A 21,776-nucleotide genomic window follows, 5' to 3' on the forward strand; every position below is an offset into this window, starting at 1 on the left:
AAGACCAAAGAGCTCTCCAAGGATGTCAGGGACAAGATTGTAGACCTACACAAGGCTGGAATGGGCTACAAGACCATCGCCAAGCAGCTTGGTGAGAAGGTGACAACAGTTGGTGCGATTATTCGCAAATAGAAGAAACACAAAATAACTGTCAATCTCCCTCGGCCTGGGGCTCCATGCAAGATCTCACCTCGTGGAGTTGCAATGATCATGAGAACGGTGAGGAATCAGCCCAGAACTACACGGGAGGATCTTGTCAATGATCTCAAGGCAGCTGGGACCATAGTCACCAAGAAAACAATTGGTAACACACTCTGCCGTGAAGGACTGAAATCCTGCAGCGCCCGCAAGGTCCCCTTGCTCAAGAAAGCACATATACAGGCCCGTCTGAAGTTTGCCAATGAACATCTGAATGATTCAGAGGAGAACTGGGTGAAAGTGTTGTGGTCAGATGAGACCAAAATCGAGCTCTTTGGCATCAACTCAACTCGCCGTGTTTGTAGGAGGAGGAATGCTGCCTATGACCCCAAGAACACCATCCCCACCATCAAACATGGAGGTGGAAACATTATGCTTTGGGGGTGTTTTTCTGCTAAGGGGACAGGACAACTTCACCGCATCAAAGGGACGATGTACCGTCAAATCTTGGGTGAGAACCTCCTTCCCTCAGCCAGGGCATTGAAAATGGGTTGTGGATGGGTATTCCAGCATGACAATGACCCAAAACATACGGCCAAGGCAACAAAGGAGTGGCTCAAGAAGCAGCACATTAAGGTCCTGGAGTGGCCTAGCCAGTCTCCAGACCTTAATCCCATAGAAAATCTGTGGAGGGAGCTGAAGGTTCGAGTTGCCAAACGTCAGACTCGAAACCTTAATGACTTGGAGAAGATCTGCAAAGAGGAGTGGGACAAAATCCCTCCTGAGATGTGTGCAAACCTGGTGGCCAACTACAAGAAACGTCTGACCTCTGCGATTGCCAACAAGGGTTTTGCCACGAAGTACTAAGTCATGTTTCGCAGAGGGGTCAAATACCTATTTCCCTCATTAAAATGCAAATCAATTGATAACATTTTTTACATGCGTTTTTCTGGATTTTTGTTGTTGTTATTCTGTCTCTCACTGTTCAAATAAACCTACCATTAAAATTATAGACTGATCATGTCTTTGTCAGTGGGCAAACGTACAAAATCAGCAGGGGATCAAATACTTTTTTCCCTCACTGTATATAGTGGTGAGAGACTGAGAGTGAAGTGCTAAAGGCCATGGTTAAAATATAAAGGCTAAGCTATAGCATGAAGTTCAATAGTATCTAGTGTTAAGAAGGGTTTGAGGAGTCGGCAACACTATAGGGCAATGAGACGGAAATGTATGGCTGTAGGATACAGATGAGAGTGATAAGACAGCGGGAGAAGAGAGAGAGGAAGAGAAAGAGAGAAAGAGAAAGAGAGATGGATTGAGAAAAGTAAGGAGGGAGGGGGGAGCAAAGTAGGTCAGTGCTGGAGGGGCGTGGGAAGGGGGGGGTGGCGCTGTGACATGGGTGGGGGGGGGTGGGTCGTGGCGGGGACGAGGCAGGGTATATTTAGCAGGAGCAGGGGATGGGATAGGTTGGGGGGGGACTGTCGCAGTCACAGTGAGGTGTAGGGACCTTACGAAGGGTGACAGCGAGGCTGAGGCAGGCTCTCCCCTGGGACCTGGCTGTGACAGGGTGACAGACAGATGAGGACAACATAGTGACAAGGAGAGCCTTCCATCATGGCCGCCCAGGAGCCCTGTCGTATTGGAACAACGTCTAATCCTTTTCAGTATATATTGCACTACTTTGGACCAGAGCCCTGGTCAAAAGTAATGCACTATTTAGGGAATAAGGTGCCATTTCAGACGCAGGCGATGACTACTGCACTATTTCACTAGCATGTTGTGCACTAAAAGGCATGATTGTGGTGTGTGAGCCAGCTGGGTATTCAGGGACGGATGAATGTAAACCAAACATGACCTAATTGCTCAGCGTTGAAGTCATATTATACATCATGTTAACCTGGATTCCCTGACTGTCATTTCTCGTCACATGTACTTGGCAAGACCCACTCTACTTCTCCTTGATTAGTACTGCTCAAGACTTTCTAAGGGGAAATAGTTTGGTAATCTCTCTCTCTCTCTCTCTCTCTCTCTCTCTCTCCCACAGTGTTAGCCAATGAAAGACGCTGGTACTGGATAAACCCACATTGTTAGCCTATGAAAGACCCTGGTACTGGATAATAGTCTGGTCTACTCCCTCCCTCCCTCCCTCTCTCCCTCCCTCAATAAGACGATGTCCTTCTATTTCAAAAATTGAGGGCAGCGCACTTTTTTTATGTAGGTCCCACAATACTAGTGCCAACAGTGCTAGCCAAGGCGCTAATGGCTTGGCGCTGGTACTGGCTTGTCTTCATTTAGCTACAAATCAAATCAAATCAAATTGTATTGGCCACATGCGCCGAATACAACAGGTGCAGACATTACAGGGAAATGCTTACTTACAGCCCTTAACCAACAGTGCATTTATTTTTAATAAAAAAGTAAAATAAAACAACAACAAAAAAGTGTTGTGAAAAAAAGAGCAGAAGTAAAATAAAATAACAGTAGGGAGGCTATATATACAGGGGGGTACCGGTGCAGAGTCAATGTGCGGGGGCACCGGCTAGTTGAGGTAGTAATATGTACATGTGGGTAGAGTTAAAGTGACATTCACTGCCCTTGACTTTTCATCCAATCAACATTAATCTTATAGGTCCTATAACCTATGACCTTTCCTGTGTTACATCACCATGACCTATCACCTGTTGAACCACCATAGTTTCCTGTCATGGTTGTGGTTTAAGTGCAGGCTGAGTCAGCCTTAGGTCCCCAACAGGGATGAAGGAGATTAGAGTAAGTGAGTTTACAGCAAGTAAAAGTATGTGACTCACGTGACGTCCCCAGCGTAGTGGCGGATACGGAAGTCTCTGTGGAACTCCATAGTCTTGTCTGACGGGGTGAGCTACAATGGAGATATCATCATCATCATCATCATCATCATCATCATCATCGTCACTATCATCACCATCATCACCATCATCAGCATCATCATTGTAATCATCATCATCGTCATCACCATCATCACCAACATCATCATCATCATCATCTTCATCATCATCATCATCCTCGTCATCATCATCCTTATCATCATCATCATTATTATTATCTTCATCGTCACAGTTACCCTCTGTAATATAGGCTGGCAGAGGGGGATACAATCATCTCTTACACCTCTCTTATATCTCTCACATATGGAAGCATCCTATAGTACAGTTGGAAGTAGAGCATTTAGACCCACTACCATTGGATGTTACTGTCTGTCTTAATGGTCTCAATAGAATGTAGCTGTCTGCTGAAGTACACTGCTCAAAAAAATAAAGGGAACACTAAAATAACACATCCTAGATCTGAATGAATGAAATAATCTTATTAAATACTTTTTTCTTTACATAGTTGAATGTGCTGACATCAAAATCACACAAACATTATCAATGGAAATCAAATTTATCAACCCATGGAGGTCTGGATTTGGAGTCACCCTCAAAATTAAAGCGGAAAACCACACTACAGGCTGATCCAACTTTGATGTAATGTCCTTAAAACAAGTCAAAATGAGGCTCAGTAGTGTGTGTGGCCTCCACGTGCCTGTATGACCTCCCTACAATGCCTGGGCATGCTCCTGATGAGGTGGCGGATGGTCTCCTGAGGGATCTCCTCCCAGACCTGGACTAAAGCATCCGCCAACTCCTGGACAGTCTGTGGTGCAACGTGGCGTTGGTGGATGGAGCGAGACATGATGTCCCAGATGTGCTCAATTGGATTCAGGTCTGGGGAACGGGCGGGCCAGTCCATAGCATCAATGCCTTCCTCTTGCAGGAACTGCTGACACACTCCAGCCACATGAGGTCTAGCATTGTCTTGCATTAGGAGGAACCTAGGGCCAACCGCACCAGCATATGGTCTCACAAGGGGTCTGAGGATCTCATCTCGGTACCTAATGGCAGTCAGGCTACCTCTGGCGAGCACATGGAGGGCTGTGCGGCCCCCCAAAGAAATGAAATGCCACCCCACACCATGACTGACCCACCGCCAAACCGGTCATGCTGGAGGATATTGCAGGCAGCAGAATGTTCTCCACGGCGTCTCCAGACTCTGTCATGTCTGTCACATGTGCTCAGTGTGAACCTGCTTTCATCTGTGAAGAGCACAGGGCGCCAGTGGCGAATTTGCCAATCTTGGTGTTCTCTGGCAAATGCCAAACGTCCTGCACGGTGTTGGGCTGTAAGCACAACCCCCACCTGTGGACGTCGGGCCCTCATACCACCCTCATGGAGTCTGTTTCTGACCGTTTGAGCAGACACATGCACATTTGTGGCCTGCTGGAGGTCATTTTGCAGGGCTCTGGCAGTGCTCCTCCTACCCCTCCTTGCACAAAGGCGGAGGTAGCAGTCCTGCTGCTGGGTTGTTGCCCTCCTACGGCCTCCTCCACGTCTCCTGATGTACTGGCCTGTCTCCTGGTAGTGCCTCCATGCTCTGGACACTACGCTGACAGACACAGCAAACCTTCTTGCCACAGCTCGCATTGATGTGCCATCCTGGATGAGCTGCACTACCTGAGCCACTTGTGTGGGTTGTAGACTCCGTCTCATGCTACCACTAGAGTGAAAGCACCGCCAGCATTCAAAAGTGACCAAAACATCAGCCAGGAAGCATAGGAACTGAGAAGTGGTCTGTGGTCACCACCTGCAAAACCAGTCCTTTATTGGGGGTGTCTTGCTAATTGCCTATAATTTCCACCTGTTGTCTATTCCATTTGCACAACAGCATGTGAAATGTATTGTCAATCAGTGTTGCTTCCTAAGTGGACAGTTTGATTTCACAGAAGTGTGATTGACTTGGAGTTACATTGTGTTGTTTAAGTGTTCCCTTAATTTTTTTGAGCAGTGTATAACGAAACCACAAGAGTGTAAATAGTGTGAAACCCCTGCTCTCTACGGACCATCCAGTGTAGTGGGGTGTTAAAGCCATTCTTAAACCATCCATTGGGTCCTGATGGGAGTGTTGCAGTATAATGAAGACAGTAATGGAGAGAAGACATCTTCAGTGAGGTAGAGGAAGGATTGGTGTACCTCAGCATAATTCGCATTGTGGGTTTTTAGTGTAAGTTGCAGAAGGAATGACTATTTTATGGTTACAGGGACATGGTTATAGGAGCTGTAGAGAGGAAAGTTGGAGGTATTTGTGTTAGAATTATGGCCTGGGAGAATAGAATAGATTAGATTAGAATAGAAGAGAATAACATAGAATAGAAGAGAATAACTTAGAATAGAATAGAATAGAATAGAAGAGAATAACATAGAATAGAATAGAATAGAAGAGAATAACATAGAATAGAATAGACTAGAATAGAAGAGCATAACATAGAATAGAAGAGAATAACATAGAATAGAATAGAATAGAATAGAAGAGAATAACATAGAATATAATAGAAGAAAATAACATAGAATAGAATAGAATAGAAGAGAAGAGAATAACATAGAATAGAATAGAATAGAATAGAATAGAATAGAATAGAATAGAACAGAATAGAATAGAATAGAATAACATATAATAGAATATACTAGAATAGAAGAGAATAGCATAGAATAGAATAGAATGAAGAGAATAACATAGAATAGAATAGAATATAATAGAATAGAATAGAAGAGAATAACATAGAATCGAATAACATAGAATAGAATAGAAGAGAATAACATAGAATAGAATACACTAGAATATAAGAGAATAACATAGAATAGAATAGAATAGAATAGAAGAGAATAACATATAATAGAATAGAATAGAATAGAAGAGAATAACATAGACTAGAATAGAAGAGAATATAAGAGAATAACATAGAATAGAATAGAATAACATAGAATAGACTAGAATAGAATAGACTAGGATAGAAGAGAATAACATAGAATAGAATAGAATAGAATAGACTAGAATAGAAGAGGATAACATAGAATAGAATAGACTAGAATAGAAGAGAATAACTTAGAATAGAATAGAATAGAATAGAAGAGAATAACATAGAATAGAATAGAATAGAAGAGAATAACATAGAATAGAATAGACTAGAATAGAAGAGCATAACATAGAATAGAAGAGAATAACATAGAATAGAATAGAAGAGAATAACATAGAATATAATAGAAGAAAATAACATAGAATAGAATAGAATAGAATAGAATAGAAGAGAATAACATAGAATAGAATAGAATAGAATAGAACAGAATAGAATAGAATAGAATAACATAGAATAGAATATACTAGAATAGAAGAGAATAACATAGAATAGAATAGAATGAAGAGAATAACATAGAATAGAATAGAATAGAATAGAATAGAATAGAATAGAAGAGAATAACATAGAATCGAATAACATAGAATAGAATAGAAGAGAATAACATAGAATAGAATAGACTAGAATAGAAGAGAATAACATAGAATAGAATAGAATAGAATAGAATAGAATAGAATAGAATAGAATAGAAGAGAATAACATAGACTAGAATAGAAGAGAATAGACGAGAATAACATAGAATAGAATAGAATAGAATAACATAGAATAGACTAGAATATAATAGACTAGGATAGAAGAGAATAACATAGAATAGAATAGAATAGACTAGAATAGAAGAGGATAACATAGAATAGAATAGACTAGAATAGAAGAGAATAACATAGAATAGAATAGAAGAGAATAACATAGAATAGAATAGAAGAGAATAACATAGAATAGAATAGAATAGAAGAGAAGAGAAGAGAAGAGAAGAGAAGAGAAGAGAAGAGAATAACATAGAATAGAAGAGAATAACATAGAATAGACTAGAATAGAAGAGAATAACATAGAATAGAATAGAGTTTATTCTATTGAAGGCAGTGCTGCTCCTTTGACCCACCTTGCGGGAGGTGTAGTGGGGGTGTTGTCCCAGCTTAGCATCCATGCTCTCCAGGCAGACGGTGTCTGTCACCTTCCCCACAGTGAGACAGGCCTCGTCCAACACAGAGATGATGCCCTTATGGGGCTGTTCCACCAGGTCCACGATGATCTGGTTGTTAAAGTAGTCAATCTGGAAACACACAGGGGGGAGAGGAACTGTTAGATGTAGGCTTCTGAATACTGTATGTGTTGCTTATGGGAGTGTGTTTGTGGAGAGAGAGAGAGAGAGAGAGAGAGCGAGAGCGAGAGCGAGAGAGAGAGAGAGAGAGAGAGAGAGAGAGAGAGAGAGAGAGAGAGAGAGAGAGAGAGAGAGAGAGAGAGAGAGAGAGAAAGTGTGTGTGTTTCTGCGTGCATGCGCGTCTGTGTGTGTACATGTGTTTGTGTGAGTCCGCGTGTGCGTGTGTGTGACTCACATGCCGCCAGGTGATACCCTCTCTCTGGTACTCGTCTTGTTCCTGGCGAAGGATCAGCTCGATGAAGAGCTGCTGCAGCTTCTCATTACAGTAGTTAATACAGAACTGTTCAAAGCTGCCCAACGACAACACAGAAACACAGGTTTCAATATGGAATAACAGATAATGTAGTCACCATGACTACCATACATTTTGAAGAAATAAATGTATTCTTCAGAGAGGTTTCAAAAAGTTAGAAATTATAGATATTGGGAGAAATATTGATATCAAAATACAAGCCTGATCTGCCATCCTGATAACACACAGGATTGTAAAGATAACTCACAGGATTGTAAATACATGGACAGGGAGGAGAAGGTAGATAGATACTATTTGAGAGTCCAACCTGTTGTTGTCGAAGATTTCGAAGCCGTAAATATCCAGCACTCCAATGACTGTGTTTTTCCCATGAAGCACTGGGTTGTAGTCTTTCACCTCAATAACAGCATTGATACGAGCCACAATCCAACCAAACAATCTCTCATAGAGAGCCTAAAGAACCAACATAGAGCGGCGAGAGAGAGAAAAAGAGAGAGAGGGGGAGAGGGAGAGAGTAAGGGAGAGAGCAGAGAGAGAGAGAGAGAGAGAGAGAGAGAGAGAGAGAGAGAGAGAGAGAGAGAGAGAGAGCGAGAGAGAGAGAGAGAGAGAGAGAGAGAGAGAGAGAAGAGAATGTGACCAGAAATAACATGAGAAAAAGATGTGAGAAAGCAGAGTTATGCAGTACACAATAATGTTTCAACATTGATGGGATTTGTAATTTATAAAGACAACAAGTCTTGCTATGCTAATAGTGACCAGCCCAGTACCTTGGCGAAAGCGTCCCGGCCGAAGCAGGCCTCCTTTTCAGTGTGTCCCTTCTCTATGACCTCTCCGCCCCCGGTGGCCACAGTGCGGTACAGCAGGCTCTTGGACACGTTGTCTGGCTCTGTGGTGGTCAGCTCAGCGATGTGTCTCACAGCCTCCAGACCCACCACCTGGACACTCTCACTGTCTGTCTCAAACTGCAGGTTGCCCTGGGAAGTGGCAGAAACACAGTTCATGATCCTAGTACTATAACACTGGATTTGGTATAAATCATAGATTACAGGGTTGCACTTTATTTCGCAGGTAAATTGCAAGGTATGTACTAAGGCATGTACTAAGAAATAATAGGTTTCCAACCAGGATATCAAATGTTCCTTTAACTGTGTATGTGCTGACATGTATGTGTAACTGATAAATGCACACACACACACACACACACACACACACACACACACACACACACACACACACACACACACTACATGTTAATGTTTTTAAATGTATGTGAATTGTACAGTATTTTGTCTGTAATGTCTTTTTTGTTATGTGTCTGACCCCAGTAAGACTAGCTGTCGCCATTGGCTAAAGGGGATCCTAATAAATCAAATCAATCTCTGTCAAGCATGCTAAGGTTTAATGCACTGAACCATTAACATAAGCTCTTAGTTTAGATGAGCACCAATAATGTAAGTAAACAACATGCTAAAGTCTTATAGTTGCATTGGATCATTCAGGTAACCGTTGGTATGTATGGCCAATAGAAATGTGACCAATAATAATACTGTATTCAACCAACCAGGATGAGGATGGTCCCCAGGATCCTGTAGATGGAGTCGATCTCCTCTTCTGTGAAGCCAATCACGTTCAGGGCACTCAGCACAGCCCTGTGACTGGACCGGTCGTTGTTGGATGTCTACAGAGAAAGAGAGAGGTAAATTACAGACTACAGAACAGTATTTACTACTCTTAACTTAACTTTACGTTAGGTTACCTTACGTTACTTTACTTTACCCTAAGTTACTTAACGTTATGCTACTTTACCTCACGTTACTTTACTTTACCCTAAGTTACTTAACGTTATGTTACTTTACCTCACGTTACTTTACTTCACCCTAAGTTACTTAACGTTATGCAACTTTACCTTACGTTACTTTACTTTACCCTAAGTTACTTAACGTTATGCTACTTAACCTTACGTTACTTTACTTTACCCTAAGTTACTTAACGTTATGCTACTTTACTTTACGTTGCTTTCCTTTCTTAGAAATAGCTGGAAACACTGTATTCACAAATGAGTGTTGAGTGTCTATGTGTTTTGTCCAGCAACCAATGTCATGGTAAGGTTGTGGAGCTACTGTAGAAGACTGAAGGAGAACTCACGGTGGAGGCAGCTCCTTCTCTGGTGTACACATAGTTGACAGGGTTATTCTGGAGGTGAAGGGACCCAAGCATTTCCTCTGAGCCTCCACGCAGTAACTGTGGAAATAAAAACACATACAGTACAGTACAGATGTTGAATTGGGAAAATATGGAAACATTCATGACTAATTATGAATCTGTAATAGAACAAATCAAAATAGCCTTTTTCCACCCTGTCCTTTTCCTGATCCAGCCATACATGTCCTGATCCAAACAGCATTAAGCCATTGTTAATCATACTTATGACTTTATTGTACATAATAATATAATAATAATATATGCCATTTAGCAGACGCTTTTATCAAAAGTGACTTACAGTCATGCGTGAATACATTTTTGACCAGTAAAGATCAATATTTACCTGATAGAAGGAGTGGAAGTTCCTCTCTCCTCCCTGCTGCTGAACGACCCTTGACTTGCATGTGGGAACAGAGAAAAATACATGAATACACACACATACACACACACACACACAAACACATACACACAGGCCGCGAGTTTAACTAAAAACATAATTCCAAATACAAGACAGAAGAACAGGGTTCAGACACTTCACTGATCCACGGTTAGCAAGGTTATTTCTGTGCAGTGAGAATGGATGACACCATCGTTCACACAGCCCTACTGTGTCAGATGGTGTGTTAGGCTAGCTCATAGAAAGGATCAAAACAGCACCCTATATCATCATGCCCCCAGGTGAGCCCTTCATTATCATTCAACAGAACCAGAACAGGGTGTAATTCACAGGCATTTCTATTCACGGACCCACTCTCTCACCTCTCTCTGCTTCATCACCTTTATCAAACATTTATGTTCAACTATGAAATGAAGACCAGAAAATTGATAACTTTTCAAAAGAAGACTATGGACACAGACACATATTAAGTATATTCCTTCACTATTATATATTCCTTCACTAAAAAGCATGTTCAATCTCCATTTGTAGTCCAGGACAAGGCTTAATCTGTGTCTGGGAAACTTGCCCTATAAATATGAGTTCTGTTCAAGCCGTCCAATCAAATCTCCTCTCCTATCTGTTAAGTCCCTCTCCTCACCCCAAGGTCCAATCACTGTATGTCTCTCTCTATCCTATCCAATCATATTGTTCGTACCTTCTCCAGCAGGTAGTTGTTAATATGGCCGCCGGTGGGGTCGCCGTTGAAGTTGAAGTTGATGTCCATGTACTTGCCGAAGCGGCTGGAGTTGTCATTGCGATTAGTCTTGGCATTACCGAAGGCCTCCAGCACACAGTTTGACTTCAGCAGAACGTTCTTCACACTGTGTAAGAGAGGAGAGGGCGGTCATCATTGATAGTATCAGGTGAGAATGTGGCCCAAAGAGTGAGAGCAGAGGAAGATAAAAAGAGAGAGGTGAATTGGAAGTTCTTTCCACCCTTCAATTGTGAATTTGTGTCTATGACATTGAGTCTGACACAATATAACCTCGTCTCTGGGCTATTGTACTTCTGAGGTTAGGGAGGAAGCCTGATGCACAAGACTAAATGCAATATACTGAAGTTCCTTTCAGAATCAGAACCTGTACTCTAACCCAGTCTAAGATGTAGTTATTTACCTGGGAGGGGAGAGCCTCCTCAGAATCACTGATGACTCACCTCTCAACCTCTGCTCTCTGGCCGGGGTTGGTGATAGCTGCGATGTACTGCATGATGTACTTGCTAGCCTCTGTCTTTCCTGCTCCACTCTCACCTGGGACACAGACACAGATCATTAATAACACAGAAGCAACTCATGTATAGCAGTACATGTACATTACTTGCATAGTTTGCCACAGATACTGGATATATTAGTAGACATACAGTATATTTGTACTTCTACGATATGAGATCATACATGGTAAACATAGAGTCTCCCGAGTGGCGCAGTGGTCTAAGGCACTGCATCGCAGTGCTAGCTGTGCCACTAGAGATCCTGGTTCGTATTTAGGCTCTGTCGTAGCCGGCCGCGACCGGGAGACCCATGGGGCGGCGCACAATTGGCCCAGCGTCGTCTAGGGTAGGGGAGGGAATGGCCGGCTGGGGATGTAGCTCAGTTTGTAGAGCATGGCGTTTGCAACGCCAGGGTTGTGGGTTCGATTCCCACGGGGGGTATGATTTTTTTTTTTTATGTATGCACTAACTGTAAGTCGCTCTGGATAAGAGCGTCTGCTAAATGACGTAAATGTAAAATGTAAACTGAAGTTTATTTATGGCATGAATCTTCTAGAAGTAGTTATTGACGGTCAGTCACCAATCACGATGTTTCTATTCCTCTTTCTATGACCGTAAAGTAGCCTGCTATGAGTACACACAGAAGATGAGGAAATAGGACGTTCTGAGCTGGTGCAACTGAGAAAAGACCATTGCAGCAACAGTGAAGAGCAATAAGCATCCTGGAGGAAGTGAGGAACTGAGAGCACTCAGATACTGTAGACATTGGCCTTTTCTCAATTAGATTAGCTGTGTCCTCACTCCTCCGTCCTCTCTGGCCTCCATTTGAAAAAGGTCAAAAGTAATCGAGGAGAGGGAAAGTAGACGAAAATGCGCTTGTTTGAAATGAGACTCCCATTCTTCAACTGCGCGTCATCAGGCAAATTACATTTTATTTTTTTTTATTTTTTATTTCACCTTTATTTAACCAGGTAAACCAGTTGAGAACAGGTTCTCATTTACAACTGTGACCCCTTTTGGAATCCCAAAATAAATGTATAAAGTGTCAAAACAAATGTAGCTAGTTGAGCAAGCCATTTTGTAGATACAAGGATAAGTAGCATGTCCTTTTTAAATGTATGCATTCTTTTCTCCTTCAAGAAAACAACAGCTGATTCAAAGGGGGTGTGGCAGATTTCAAAACTCTTCCGTGAAGGACTCACAAGTGTAGGACTCGTAGGATACACTTGTGCTTCCTCGCCAAAAGGAGGCTATCGAGGAGGGGATGACCGTCTTCCGTTTGCCTGCTAACGAATTGACACACTCCTCGACCACACAACCGCTTATCAGTTTCCGAGTCATGGAGGAGAGAGGACGGAGGACAGAGGACGGAGGACAGAGGACAGAGGACAGAGGAGAAAACCCCATAGACAGAGTGGCATGATGGGGTCTGCAACAGGACAGACTGTGAATAGATGAGGGACCCTGCTCAGTTCTACTTCCCTCAGTAAACTATTGGTAAAATGGTGCTACTGTATAAGCCAAGAAGCAATGCTATGGCATGAATATAAAAAATGGCGAGCAGGTCTTGTGTGAATGTTTCATCACATGATAATGCCCTTAGAAATATTAAATACAATAAATCAACAGAAGTGTCCTCTTTTTTATATGAAGGCAGCAGGACATAGCCAGTTAAAATACTATACATTCACCATGCCTTCTGGCCTGCTCAGAAACCAGCAAGGTGTGAGTCAAACGAGCAGGACCGTGGAAAAATAGGTAAAAGATGATGGTTGGAGTATGAGATGGAATTAATGAATGAGACTGGAGTGTGAGACAGACCTGATATGACGATGCAGGTGTCTTTGGCCCGTCTCTTCATGGCCTTGTACGCAGCGTCAGCCACAGCGTACAGGTGGGGTGGGTTCTCGTACAGCTCCCGGCCACGGTACGCGTCGATGGCCTCTTTACCGTAGATGTCCATCTGTTTATAGGGGTTGACTGACACCACCACCTCACCTATGAAGGTGTAGATACGGGCTTTCTCAAACCTGCCAGGCACATAGACAAACACAGAGACATAGTTAAATTTATTGTAGCTTTTTGAAGTATGGTTTTATCTTTTTATGTAATGTACTTGAAAATTGTCAAAGAATGAATGTCCACAACAGGAAACATAATTTTGATATGAAACAGCCAACTCGTGATAACACTGTAACAAGGGGGACCAGAATAACATATTTTTGCACCTAAAGTCAAACCTCTCACCCTCAAGAGAACACGCCCCAAAGGACAGGAAGTGACACAGGTGAGAAGTGAAAACAGGAAGTATGTACAAATTATGGCTCAAGAGTGGTTTCCACAGCAGTGTGGTTAAGGTTAGGGTTAGGTTTACAATCAAATTTTAAGAAGATAAATTATAGAAATGTGCAGGGTTTAGCTATAATTATGACTTTGTGACTGTGATAACTAGTGACAACCCTCAAGAGGCGTCACTTCCTTCACCTTGTTTAACCTGCCTGGGTATTGGTTTGACTTGTTGTGGTACCTATTCTGCTGAAATTACACAGAATAGTCTGTTTCTGTGTGTAAAAATACAATATGCATGAAGTCATTAATCAACTCTATTTGCATCTAAACCAAAAATACTGTAAATGTCACAACCTGTGATACGAACATGGGCACAAACAGTAATTTACAGTGTATATTAGATGTATACTAAGAACAGGAAGTGACTATGACTGATCCTAATAGTATCTTGATGGGCAATATTAAAGGAAAGTATGGTCAGGCAGGGCATGATCAAATTAATGGGAACTTCAGGGAATAAGAATTTGGTACATGCATTGCCTAGCTTACCATCTAGGGCAAAGGCCTCACTAAAACACATGGGCTGCATCTGAAACGGCACCCAAGTTCATATATATTCCCTATAGTGCCCTAATTTTGACCAGGGCCCACTATATAGGAAAGGGAATAGGATACCATCTCAAACGCACCAATGGACTACGATGAGAAAAGTGATATGAAACTAGTGTCCATTTGCTAAGAATATGTGAGCTATCTAAAATCTGCTTGAGTGATATTCGACTCTAACTCCTTCTAAGCTTCCACTGGATTCTGAAGATGTGGGTCTATGTGGTTTCTCACTACTGTCTCAAGAGAAGGGCATGTCACGATGTTACCAAACTTGAGAGCGAGAGAGAGAGAGAGAGAGAGAGAGAGAGAGAGAGAGAGAGAGAGAGAGAGAGAGAGAGAGAGAGAGAGAGAGAGCTGTGCTGTGCTGTCTGACAAGTGTTGGAATAGAGAGATGCTGAGAAGGATGAATTTAGCAGCAGATGCAGACAGTCACACCACACCCAAAATAGAGAACTCAACAGAATATGTCACTGAGAAAACCAATCAGAAAGGGTGAGCTTTTACAGGAAAGTAGTTCCCGTAAGTGTGAAGTCAAATAAAACGAGTTGATGACGTATTCTTGACTTACAATGAATCTATTTATGTGACTGTTTCTATGGTGATAGAAACTAACCGGATAATACAAGTTCATATCGCAACCACTGAGGGTGGGCGGGAAAGTCAAACCAGAAATGACTCATCCTTCTCCTTTTCCTGTCTCTCTCTCTTTCTCTCTCACAGTCTCTACAAGTCAACTTCTTCACCTTGGTTCTTGTACAAACAAAGAGTTTATAACACTCCTATAAGAGAGGCCCTGAAAAGTTGCCATTGTTGTGAGGCTGATGAGTACACGCTCTCTGACAACAGAGCTCTTGAATGTAAAGCTGTGACATCACAACCCTACAAGCACACAACCAGCCAGTTTGAGATAACAGATACATATAAAATATTTGAGGGCCCACAAAGTCATCAGTTCCTCAGTAGGTGTCCCCATGACAGCTTCATCTCCATCCCTGTGTTACAGACAGCTACTTCCTCTTCCCCTCTACCTCCTCTCTACCAGCGGACACTCTACAATCAGGCCTTACCTTAACTTCAGATTCTCCATAAACTGCTCCATGTTCACCTCATCCAGAAGGACAAAATCCGACTTCCCAAACTCCAGGCCTTCCAGCTCCGCCATCCTGACAGACAGACAGATAAACAGAGAGGAAGGAACGAACGAGGACTCAAGAGAGGACAGAGAGAAGTGAAGTGAAGGCAGACAGACTAGTGCTGCTGGGGCCCGGTGGCGTGCTGTGGGTGTGGCGTAAGTCTGTTCTTTTGTGGTGCGGTGGATTCTGGGATGGTGTGCTGCTTAGTCAAGTCACTGAGGGCTGTGGTCGGCATGCTGCAGCATGTCATCCTCTCAGTAGTGTGTGTGTGTGTGTGTGTGTGTGTGTGTGTGTGTGTGTGTGTGTGTGTGTGTGTGTGTGTGTGTGTGTATGTGTGTGTGTGTGTGTGTGTGTGTGTGTGCGTGTGCGTGAGAGAGAGAGAGAGAGAGAGAGCTGGGGGCACACAATGGTTGAATCAACATTGTTTCCATGTAATTTCAGCGAAATTACGTTGAACCAACATGGAATAGATGTTGAATTTATTTCTGTGCCCAGTGGGAGAGTGAGTGTGTGTGTGTGTATGTATGTGTGAGAGAGTGTGAGTGTGTGTGTGTCAGTGTGTGTGTGTGTGTTGTGTTTGTAGCGAGTATATATACTGTACATAACGGGACAGAGAAGAGCTATCATTAAATACATACAGCACTTCTGCATCCTCCTCTTCCTGCCACAGGCCTCCAGACCTCCTTGTTTCCGTGGGAGACAGACCGCAGTGAGTGAACCGTTGCAGAAGCTCTCTCAGCCTCTCCCTCTCCCTCTCCCTCAGCCTCTCCCTCCCTCTCCCTCTCTCTCTCTCGCTCTCTTTCTCTCTTTCTCCCGCTCCCTCTCTCTCTCCCCCTCTCTCTCCCTCTTTCTCTCTCTCTCTCCCTCCCTCTCTCTCTCACTCTTTCTCTTTCCTTCTCTCTGTCTTTCAGCCTCTCCCATTGCATGCCTTTTTTTTCTCCGTAAAGACTCCATTCTCCTAACATAGTTGATGAAAAAATGTCACATAAAATAAAAACAGAACAGAGACACATAGGCTCTATCCACTGCCAACCCTGTACAATTAACCCTGTAAATCTGCTGTAAATTCGAGGACAACATTCCCTTATCTCCTGGGAAGGATCAGGGCATTTCCTGCTTCTGACTCCACAGCAGCATTCATCATCCCCCTGGGGTTTGTCCTGAGCTAGAGATCAGGCTGATCCTTATCAGACATTAAACCACACCGTAATTGTAGGCAAAAGATTTCTGTATAAATTGCGAGATTGTCTGATTCCTGTGTAGAAAACCATCCATTAAAGACCAAGATTTCCACTCTGTTTCAACAGTATGGTATTTCCCAATGCAGGACAGGTAATCTGGCTCCAGACATGAGTCAGAACATATGAAGAGCGGTCTCCTACCAACTGGAAAAGGATGGTGATACATTGTGTGGGGGTGGCATGAGTGTATGAGAGGACAAAGAAGGACTCAGTCTTTGTCAATATTGCCAAATAATAAAATGTAGTTAATAAACAAAATCCATGTTCTGACATTTCAGTCAGTGTACTTCTGTCAGCCTCTGAGTCGCAGCCTTAGTCATTGGTGATCATCTAACATCTTACATTTGACCTCATCGACAATGACAGCTATTTGTTTTTCTACCACGTGTGAACCAACGTTGTTCGGGAAACAGTGAATGATGAGGCAATGGACGTCAACATAAAACCTCATAGCACTCATTGGTGAAAGAACACATTGCAGTAACACTGCTAAGGCCTATTACAATATGTAAATCAAGAGGATACTCTTGAGTTACTTCCTAGAGTGTATGGAGTTGCACTTGAAACCTGGAGTGATTTTTGCTTCTCTAAGGCTGCGTTTACACAGGCAGCCTCATTCAATTTTTCCACTAATAGTTTTTTTTAAACAATCAGATTAGCTCTTTTGCCAATAATTGGGGAACAAATCTGAATTGTTTGAGTGTAGAAAACATTAGGACATAGACTGACCAGGTGAATCCAGGTGAAAGCTCTTATCCCTTATTGACGTCACTTGTTAAAACCACTTAAATCAGTGTAGATGAAGGGGAGGAGACAGGTTAAAGAAGGATTTTTAAGCCTTGAGACAATTGAGACATGGATTGTGCCATTCAGAAGATGAATGGGCAAGACAAAAGATTGAAGTGCCTTTGAACGGGGTATTGTAGTTGGTGCAAAGGCGCACCGGTTTGTCAAGAACTGCAACACTGCTGGAGTCAACATGGGCCAGCATCCCTATGGAACGCTTTCGACAACTTGCAGTCCATGCCCCGACAAATTGAGGCTGTTCTGAGGACAAAAGGGGGGGTTTCAAGTCAATATTAGAAGGTGTTCTTAATGTTTTCTCATAACATTAAGAACATGCCCCGTTTCCTCATAAGTATCATCCCATAGACTGCACTTCCACTCACCCCCTCCTAACCTGCTCATCTCTGATCAGTACTTCCTCTGTCAGTGTGCCTTGTGTTCTGTCATGTCGACTGCGTGGGGCCGCCTCACATCCTGTGTAGGGAGGGGGGCTGTCTGCGTCAGTGAGAACTTCCTCTCTCATCTGCTTCTGGCTCCATCACCACACGACATGACACTCTGGATCCAGAAGTTACACACTCAGAATCAGTCTGGCAAGAAGCACACAACCAGATACTAAGGCAAAAGCGTAGAGGCAAACTGACATAGTAACAGAATGAAGTGGAATGTGGAGTCAATGACAATTCTAAAGAGAGAGAGGATGATATGTTGGTTTTAATCTATGTGAAGAATTTAAATTAACACATTCCATGACAGATTCCACAAGCAATTGAATGAGATCATCCCAGAATAGGCTAATTGGTCCAAATAATCAACACAGATAATTTGTAATTAATCATTAGGCTACATTGAAAGTCTACTCCAGAAACTAATTGCTTTTTCATTTGCATATCTTCTACAAAACCTTTCGATAGTGATTTAGTCTCAAACATAATGAAAATAATAACAAATATCACACAAAAATGTAAGATCAAAAATATATAATACATTAGTTATACTCTCGAACCCAAAAAAAAAAGGAACCACATTTACTAACAGAAATAGGTTCAAATCAGACCATAACAAAGAACATATTAGAATCCGTCATAATCAATTTGCCTAAGCCAAATTTTATTGAACATTTTACCCCACATCATGACATTTAAGATATTTAAGAAATAAACAGCTTAAGCCAATTTTATTATAGGTGTCAGAATCTAAACTAGTGACTTGCTATGGTTTTTTCTTGTTTTTTCTTGATAGCACATTCTTCCATTCTGCTTTGTTAGTAGGAATTTTGGGAATTAATGGCTTCTTTTTCGCCACTGGCATCTGAGCTCCAGCAGAGGGCCCTACCACATCATCCACCCTTTCTTCCCTCGAGACATCCCTCTGTGTTACTCTCTGCTCCTTGACTTTCTCCTGGGAATCAGAGTGACTTCTTCCCCTGTGACTGGGGGTGGGTGTATAGGGTACTGGGCTTCCAGCCCTCTGTACAGTCCTTCCACGCCCAGAGTCACACTGGTACTTTGAGGAGGTGTAATCTGGTACAGCAGCTGGCACAGGTACAGGGTCACGATCCCATGGGATGGGAGCATGCTTCTTTTTGGGCAGGCTCGATAGAGAACTGCTTCTCCTGTCCCTTGAGCCCCTGTCCAGTGCCCTCCCTGTTCGCCCGGCTGGTGGAAGTTCTAGGGGTTTTCCCAAGAGAATCTGCATCATGTCATAACTGTCCCTGGAAGGTCCTACAAGGCGGAGAATATCTCCGACCTGATTGACAAGGACAGTAGGATAAACACTATTATACTTCTGAATCAGTTTACCAATTCTAACCTGCCTGTTGTGATCGAGTGTCCCCAGTGGGATTTCTTGGGTGCGTAGTGTTGAGTTGAGCGCAGTGAGAAAGTCTTGCAACTTTTCCATAGCACTCTTTGGGCTCTTCCCCTCGAGGACGACAGAACTGATATCTGAACATTCATTAGGCTGTACATCCATTTGAATGTTATTGCTTCCAAGAATTGTATCAATGTCGTTTTTCCTGAAGCACAGGGCATATCGGAGCACATCTGTGTCCATTAGAAAGGAGACCGCACTGCGAGACCTGCTGGGAGATGGGTTCCTCCTGTGGGTCACGTTGGCCCCATACCCTGGTGCCAGAAGACTGGGAGATGGGTTGCCACTCCGGGGGCTGGAGAGGCTACAAGGTGACTCTGAGTCCCGTGAAGAGTTGGTTGGGGAAGAAGACTGCAGGACATGTGCAAACTGATCTGCATTGACTGTAATAGGACTCCTGCTCCCAGCATACATAGGACTCATGTTCCCAGCATGCATTGCAGTACCATTAGTGTGGTGCATCCTGGTGGAGGCTTTGGAGGTCCCAGAGGCATGGCCGCTGACGCTGGGTGGGAAAGGGTTGTTTTGGGGCTGGTTGTCTTGGTGTAGGAGCTGCTGCAGTTGGGCTTTCACTGCTCTGAGCTTCAGAAAGGAGCCCTGGACGAGCAGCTGACCATGTCGAAGCTTGTACACCTTAAAGCCATGGATGTCTAGGAGTCGCAGCACCTCTCTGTCATTGGGGAACACACTCACATCCAGAGTTGCCTTGACTGGCATGTCCACCTGAAATACACACACATAAAACAAAACAAGATAAACATTAGGATTTAATTATACTTGAACAATATGATATGTAATACAAGGGACAGGGGCTTTTCCCTACCTCAGGCCTGTCAACTATTCTGACTTTGAGACTAAATTGTTGTTGGTCCACCTCCAACACATGGGTCAACCGCAAGACATGGGCAGCCACTGCAAAAGAGAGAGGGTAGGTTAAATAAATTATCAAGTAGTTGTGGTGGTTTTATGAAAGTGTATCAATAAATTCAGGGGCAAAGGGTAGCCTACTTTAACACATACTAATATTGTGACATATTGATTGAATCCTTTTTCGTCCCTGATCTCCTTCACCTATAGTTCAGCTATTGAATATATGTAAGTTACATCAGCAAGTGGAAGAATAATTGTGCAGAATGCAATTTCATAAATTTAATTACAGACCGTCTACCTTCTGGTTCCTCAAATATGACAAAGGCTTGTCCCGGGCTGTTAGATGGAAACAGCACTCTCTGCACCTCTCCTCCACCGTTCCGTGGTCGCAGGAAGTGTATAGTGAGCTTGTCAACCATTCTATCAGAGGCAAGGATATTGGGGACGCCAAGAACCTCCACCGCTATACCCTCCATTGTGAAGTTCTGTCAACACTGGAGAAAGAGATGAGCAACGTGACCGCAGTTGACAACAGCTCGTGACAGTAATGGAGGTTATAAAAGCCATGTAATGTGAAAAACTGAAAGTTACTGAACGTAAGCATTTTGACAGTACGAAATATTCCATTGTACGCAATATATTCTTACATGAAATTAACTGTGTATTTATATGTCAGTTAACGAAGAAGTTCTCCCAATCAATGTGATTTGTTTGTTTGGCAATGTTGTTGTTTTCCCTATCAAAGTTTCCCACTCGTTTTCCACCAGTTTTTCCACTAAGAAAACACATAGCAAAGATACTGACGCAAGTTATACATTTTACAGAAAATCTTGTGTTTTCCTTTTCCTACAAAATAGTGTCATTCGAACCTAAACTTACCTATGTATATAGTGTAGTCGTTCGTTCAAAATAAAGGTCGTCACTATGCATTTAGGGAAAACCGAAAGTGAAAGGTGCGCGTATTTCTCAGGATGGCCACTACGGGACGCTGCTTTACTACAAGATGCTAGCCTTCTACTTACAGTGGTTCTGAAGTGTACATTGTCAAACGAATTCTCTCATTGTTGAAATGCTGTCAATGCAGTTTAATGCACTGTTTTAATTATAAACTAAGACCAATACCTATTGGAATATCAGTATAAAGTGGTATAGTGATAAAGTATATCCAGCTTTGTTGAAGAGACTGCAGGTAGGCCTATATCAACCATCTGAGGGCAAGACATACATTGGTCTACTCAAGTTGAATCTTCTTACATACCTTCAACCCATTGAGCGGTGACAAGACAAGAAATGGTTTCTGACAATTGTAATTGTATTCACATGTGTGAAGAATGTAGAAGTAAAAAAAATACCCTTTTCAGTTATGGTATCAAGTCAACAATGTAGCCCAACAATTAGATGTTTTGATCACTGATTGCTATTGGGTTTAATTTGACCATTAACAAGTTTGAGGTCCTAGGATTGACTTACAGTGCATTCGGAAAGTATTCAGACCCGTTGACTTTTTCCACATTTTGATACGTTACAGCCTTATTCTAAAACTGATTAAATTGTTTTTTCCCCTCATCAATCTACATACAATACCCAATAATG

At 42.6% G+C, this 21,776-nt stretch overlaps 2 protein-coding genes across 4 annotated transcripts in view; both read right to left on the reverse strand.

The window, feature by feature from the left end:
- myo1g (myosin IG) overlaps positions 1-15,664 on the reverse strand; it is a gene marked incomplete at its 5' end in the record, with an annotated part of 49,904 nt that extends 34,240 nt beyond the window's left edge. The window contains 13 exon segments of the mRNA XM_084165013.1: positions 2,946-3,016; positions 7,002-7,172; positions 7,456-7,570; positions 7,841-7,986; positions 8,301-8,507; positions 9,095-9,211; positions 9,679-9,774; positions 10,079-10,132; positions 10,830-10,995; positions 11,330-11,423; positions 13,205-13,413; positions 15,349-15,530; positions 15,533-15,664. Of these exon segments, the coding sequence (XP_084021139.1) occupies positions 2,946-3,016; positions 7,002-7,172; positions 7,456-7,570; positions 7,841-7,986; positions 8,301-8,507; positions 9,095-9,211; positions 9,679-9,774; positions 10,079-10,132; positions 10,830-10,995; positions 11,330-11,423; positions 13,205-13,413; positions 15,349-15,530; positions 15,533-15,664 (1,760 nt within the window).
- Positions 15,665-18,134: 2,470 nt separating this feature from the next.
- rbm43 (RNA binding motif protein 43) lies at positions 18,135-21,128 on the reverse strand. Of its 3 annotated transcripts, XM_084166465.1 has the most exons (5): positions 21,063-21,128; positions 20,831-20,958; positions 20,482-20,677; positions 20,137-20,225; positions 18,135-20,036 (listed from the first exon to the last, which is right to left on the reverse strand). In XM_084166465.1, the coding sequence occupies exons 3-5, from the start codon at positions 20,657-20,659 to the stop codon at positions 18,654-18,656; spliced, it is 1,650 nt and encodes a 549-aa protein (XP_084022591.1). In that variant the 5' UTR covers positions 20,660-20,677; positions 20,831-20,958; positions 21,063-21,128; the 3' UTR covers positions 18,135-18,653. The 3 variants fall into 3 exon arrangements, with proteins under 3 accessions (XP_084022591.1, XP_084022589.1, XP_084022590.1); XM_084166463.1 differs by lacking the exon at positions 20,831-20,958 and having other exon boundaries at positions 21,063-21,127; XM_084166464.1 differs by lacking the exon at positions 21,063-21,128 and having other exon boundaries at positions 20,831-21,034.
- Positions 21,129-21,776: the final 648 nt, after the last annotated feature.

The sequence above is a fragment of the Coregonus lavaretus genome (assembly GCF_964263955.1).
Source record: "Coregonus lavaretus genome assembly, chromosome: 7".
NCBI lineage: Eukaryota > Metazoa > Chordata > Actinopteri > Salmoniformes > Salmonidae > Coregonus > Coregonus lavaretus.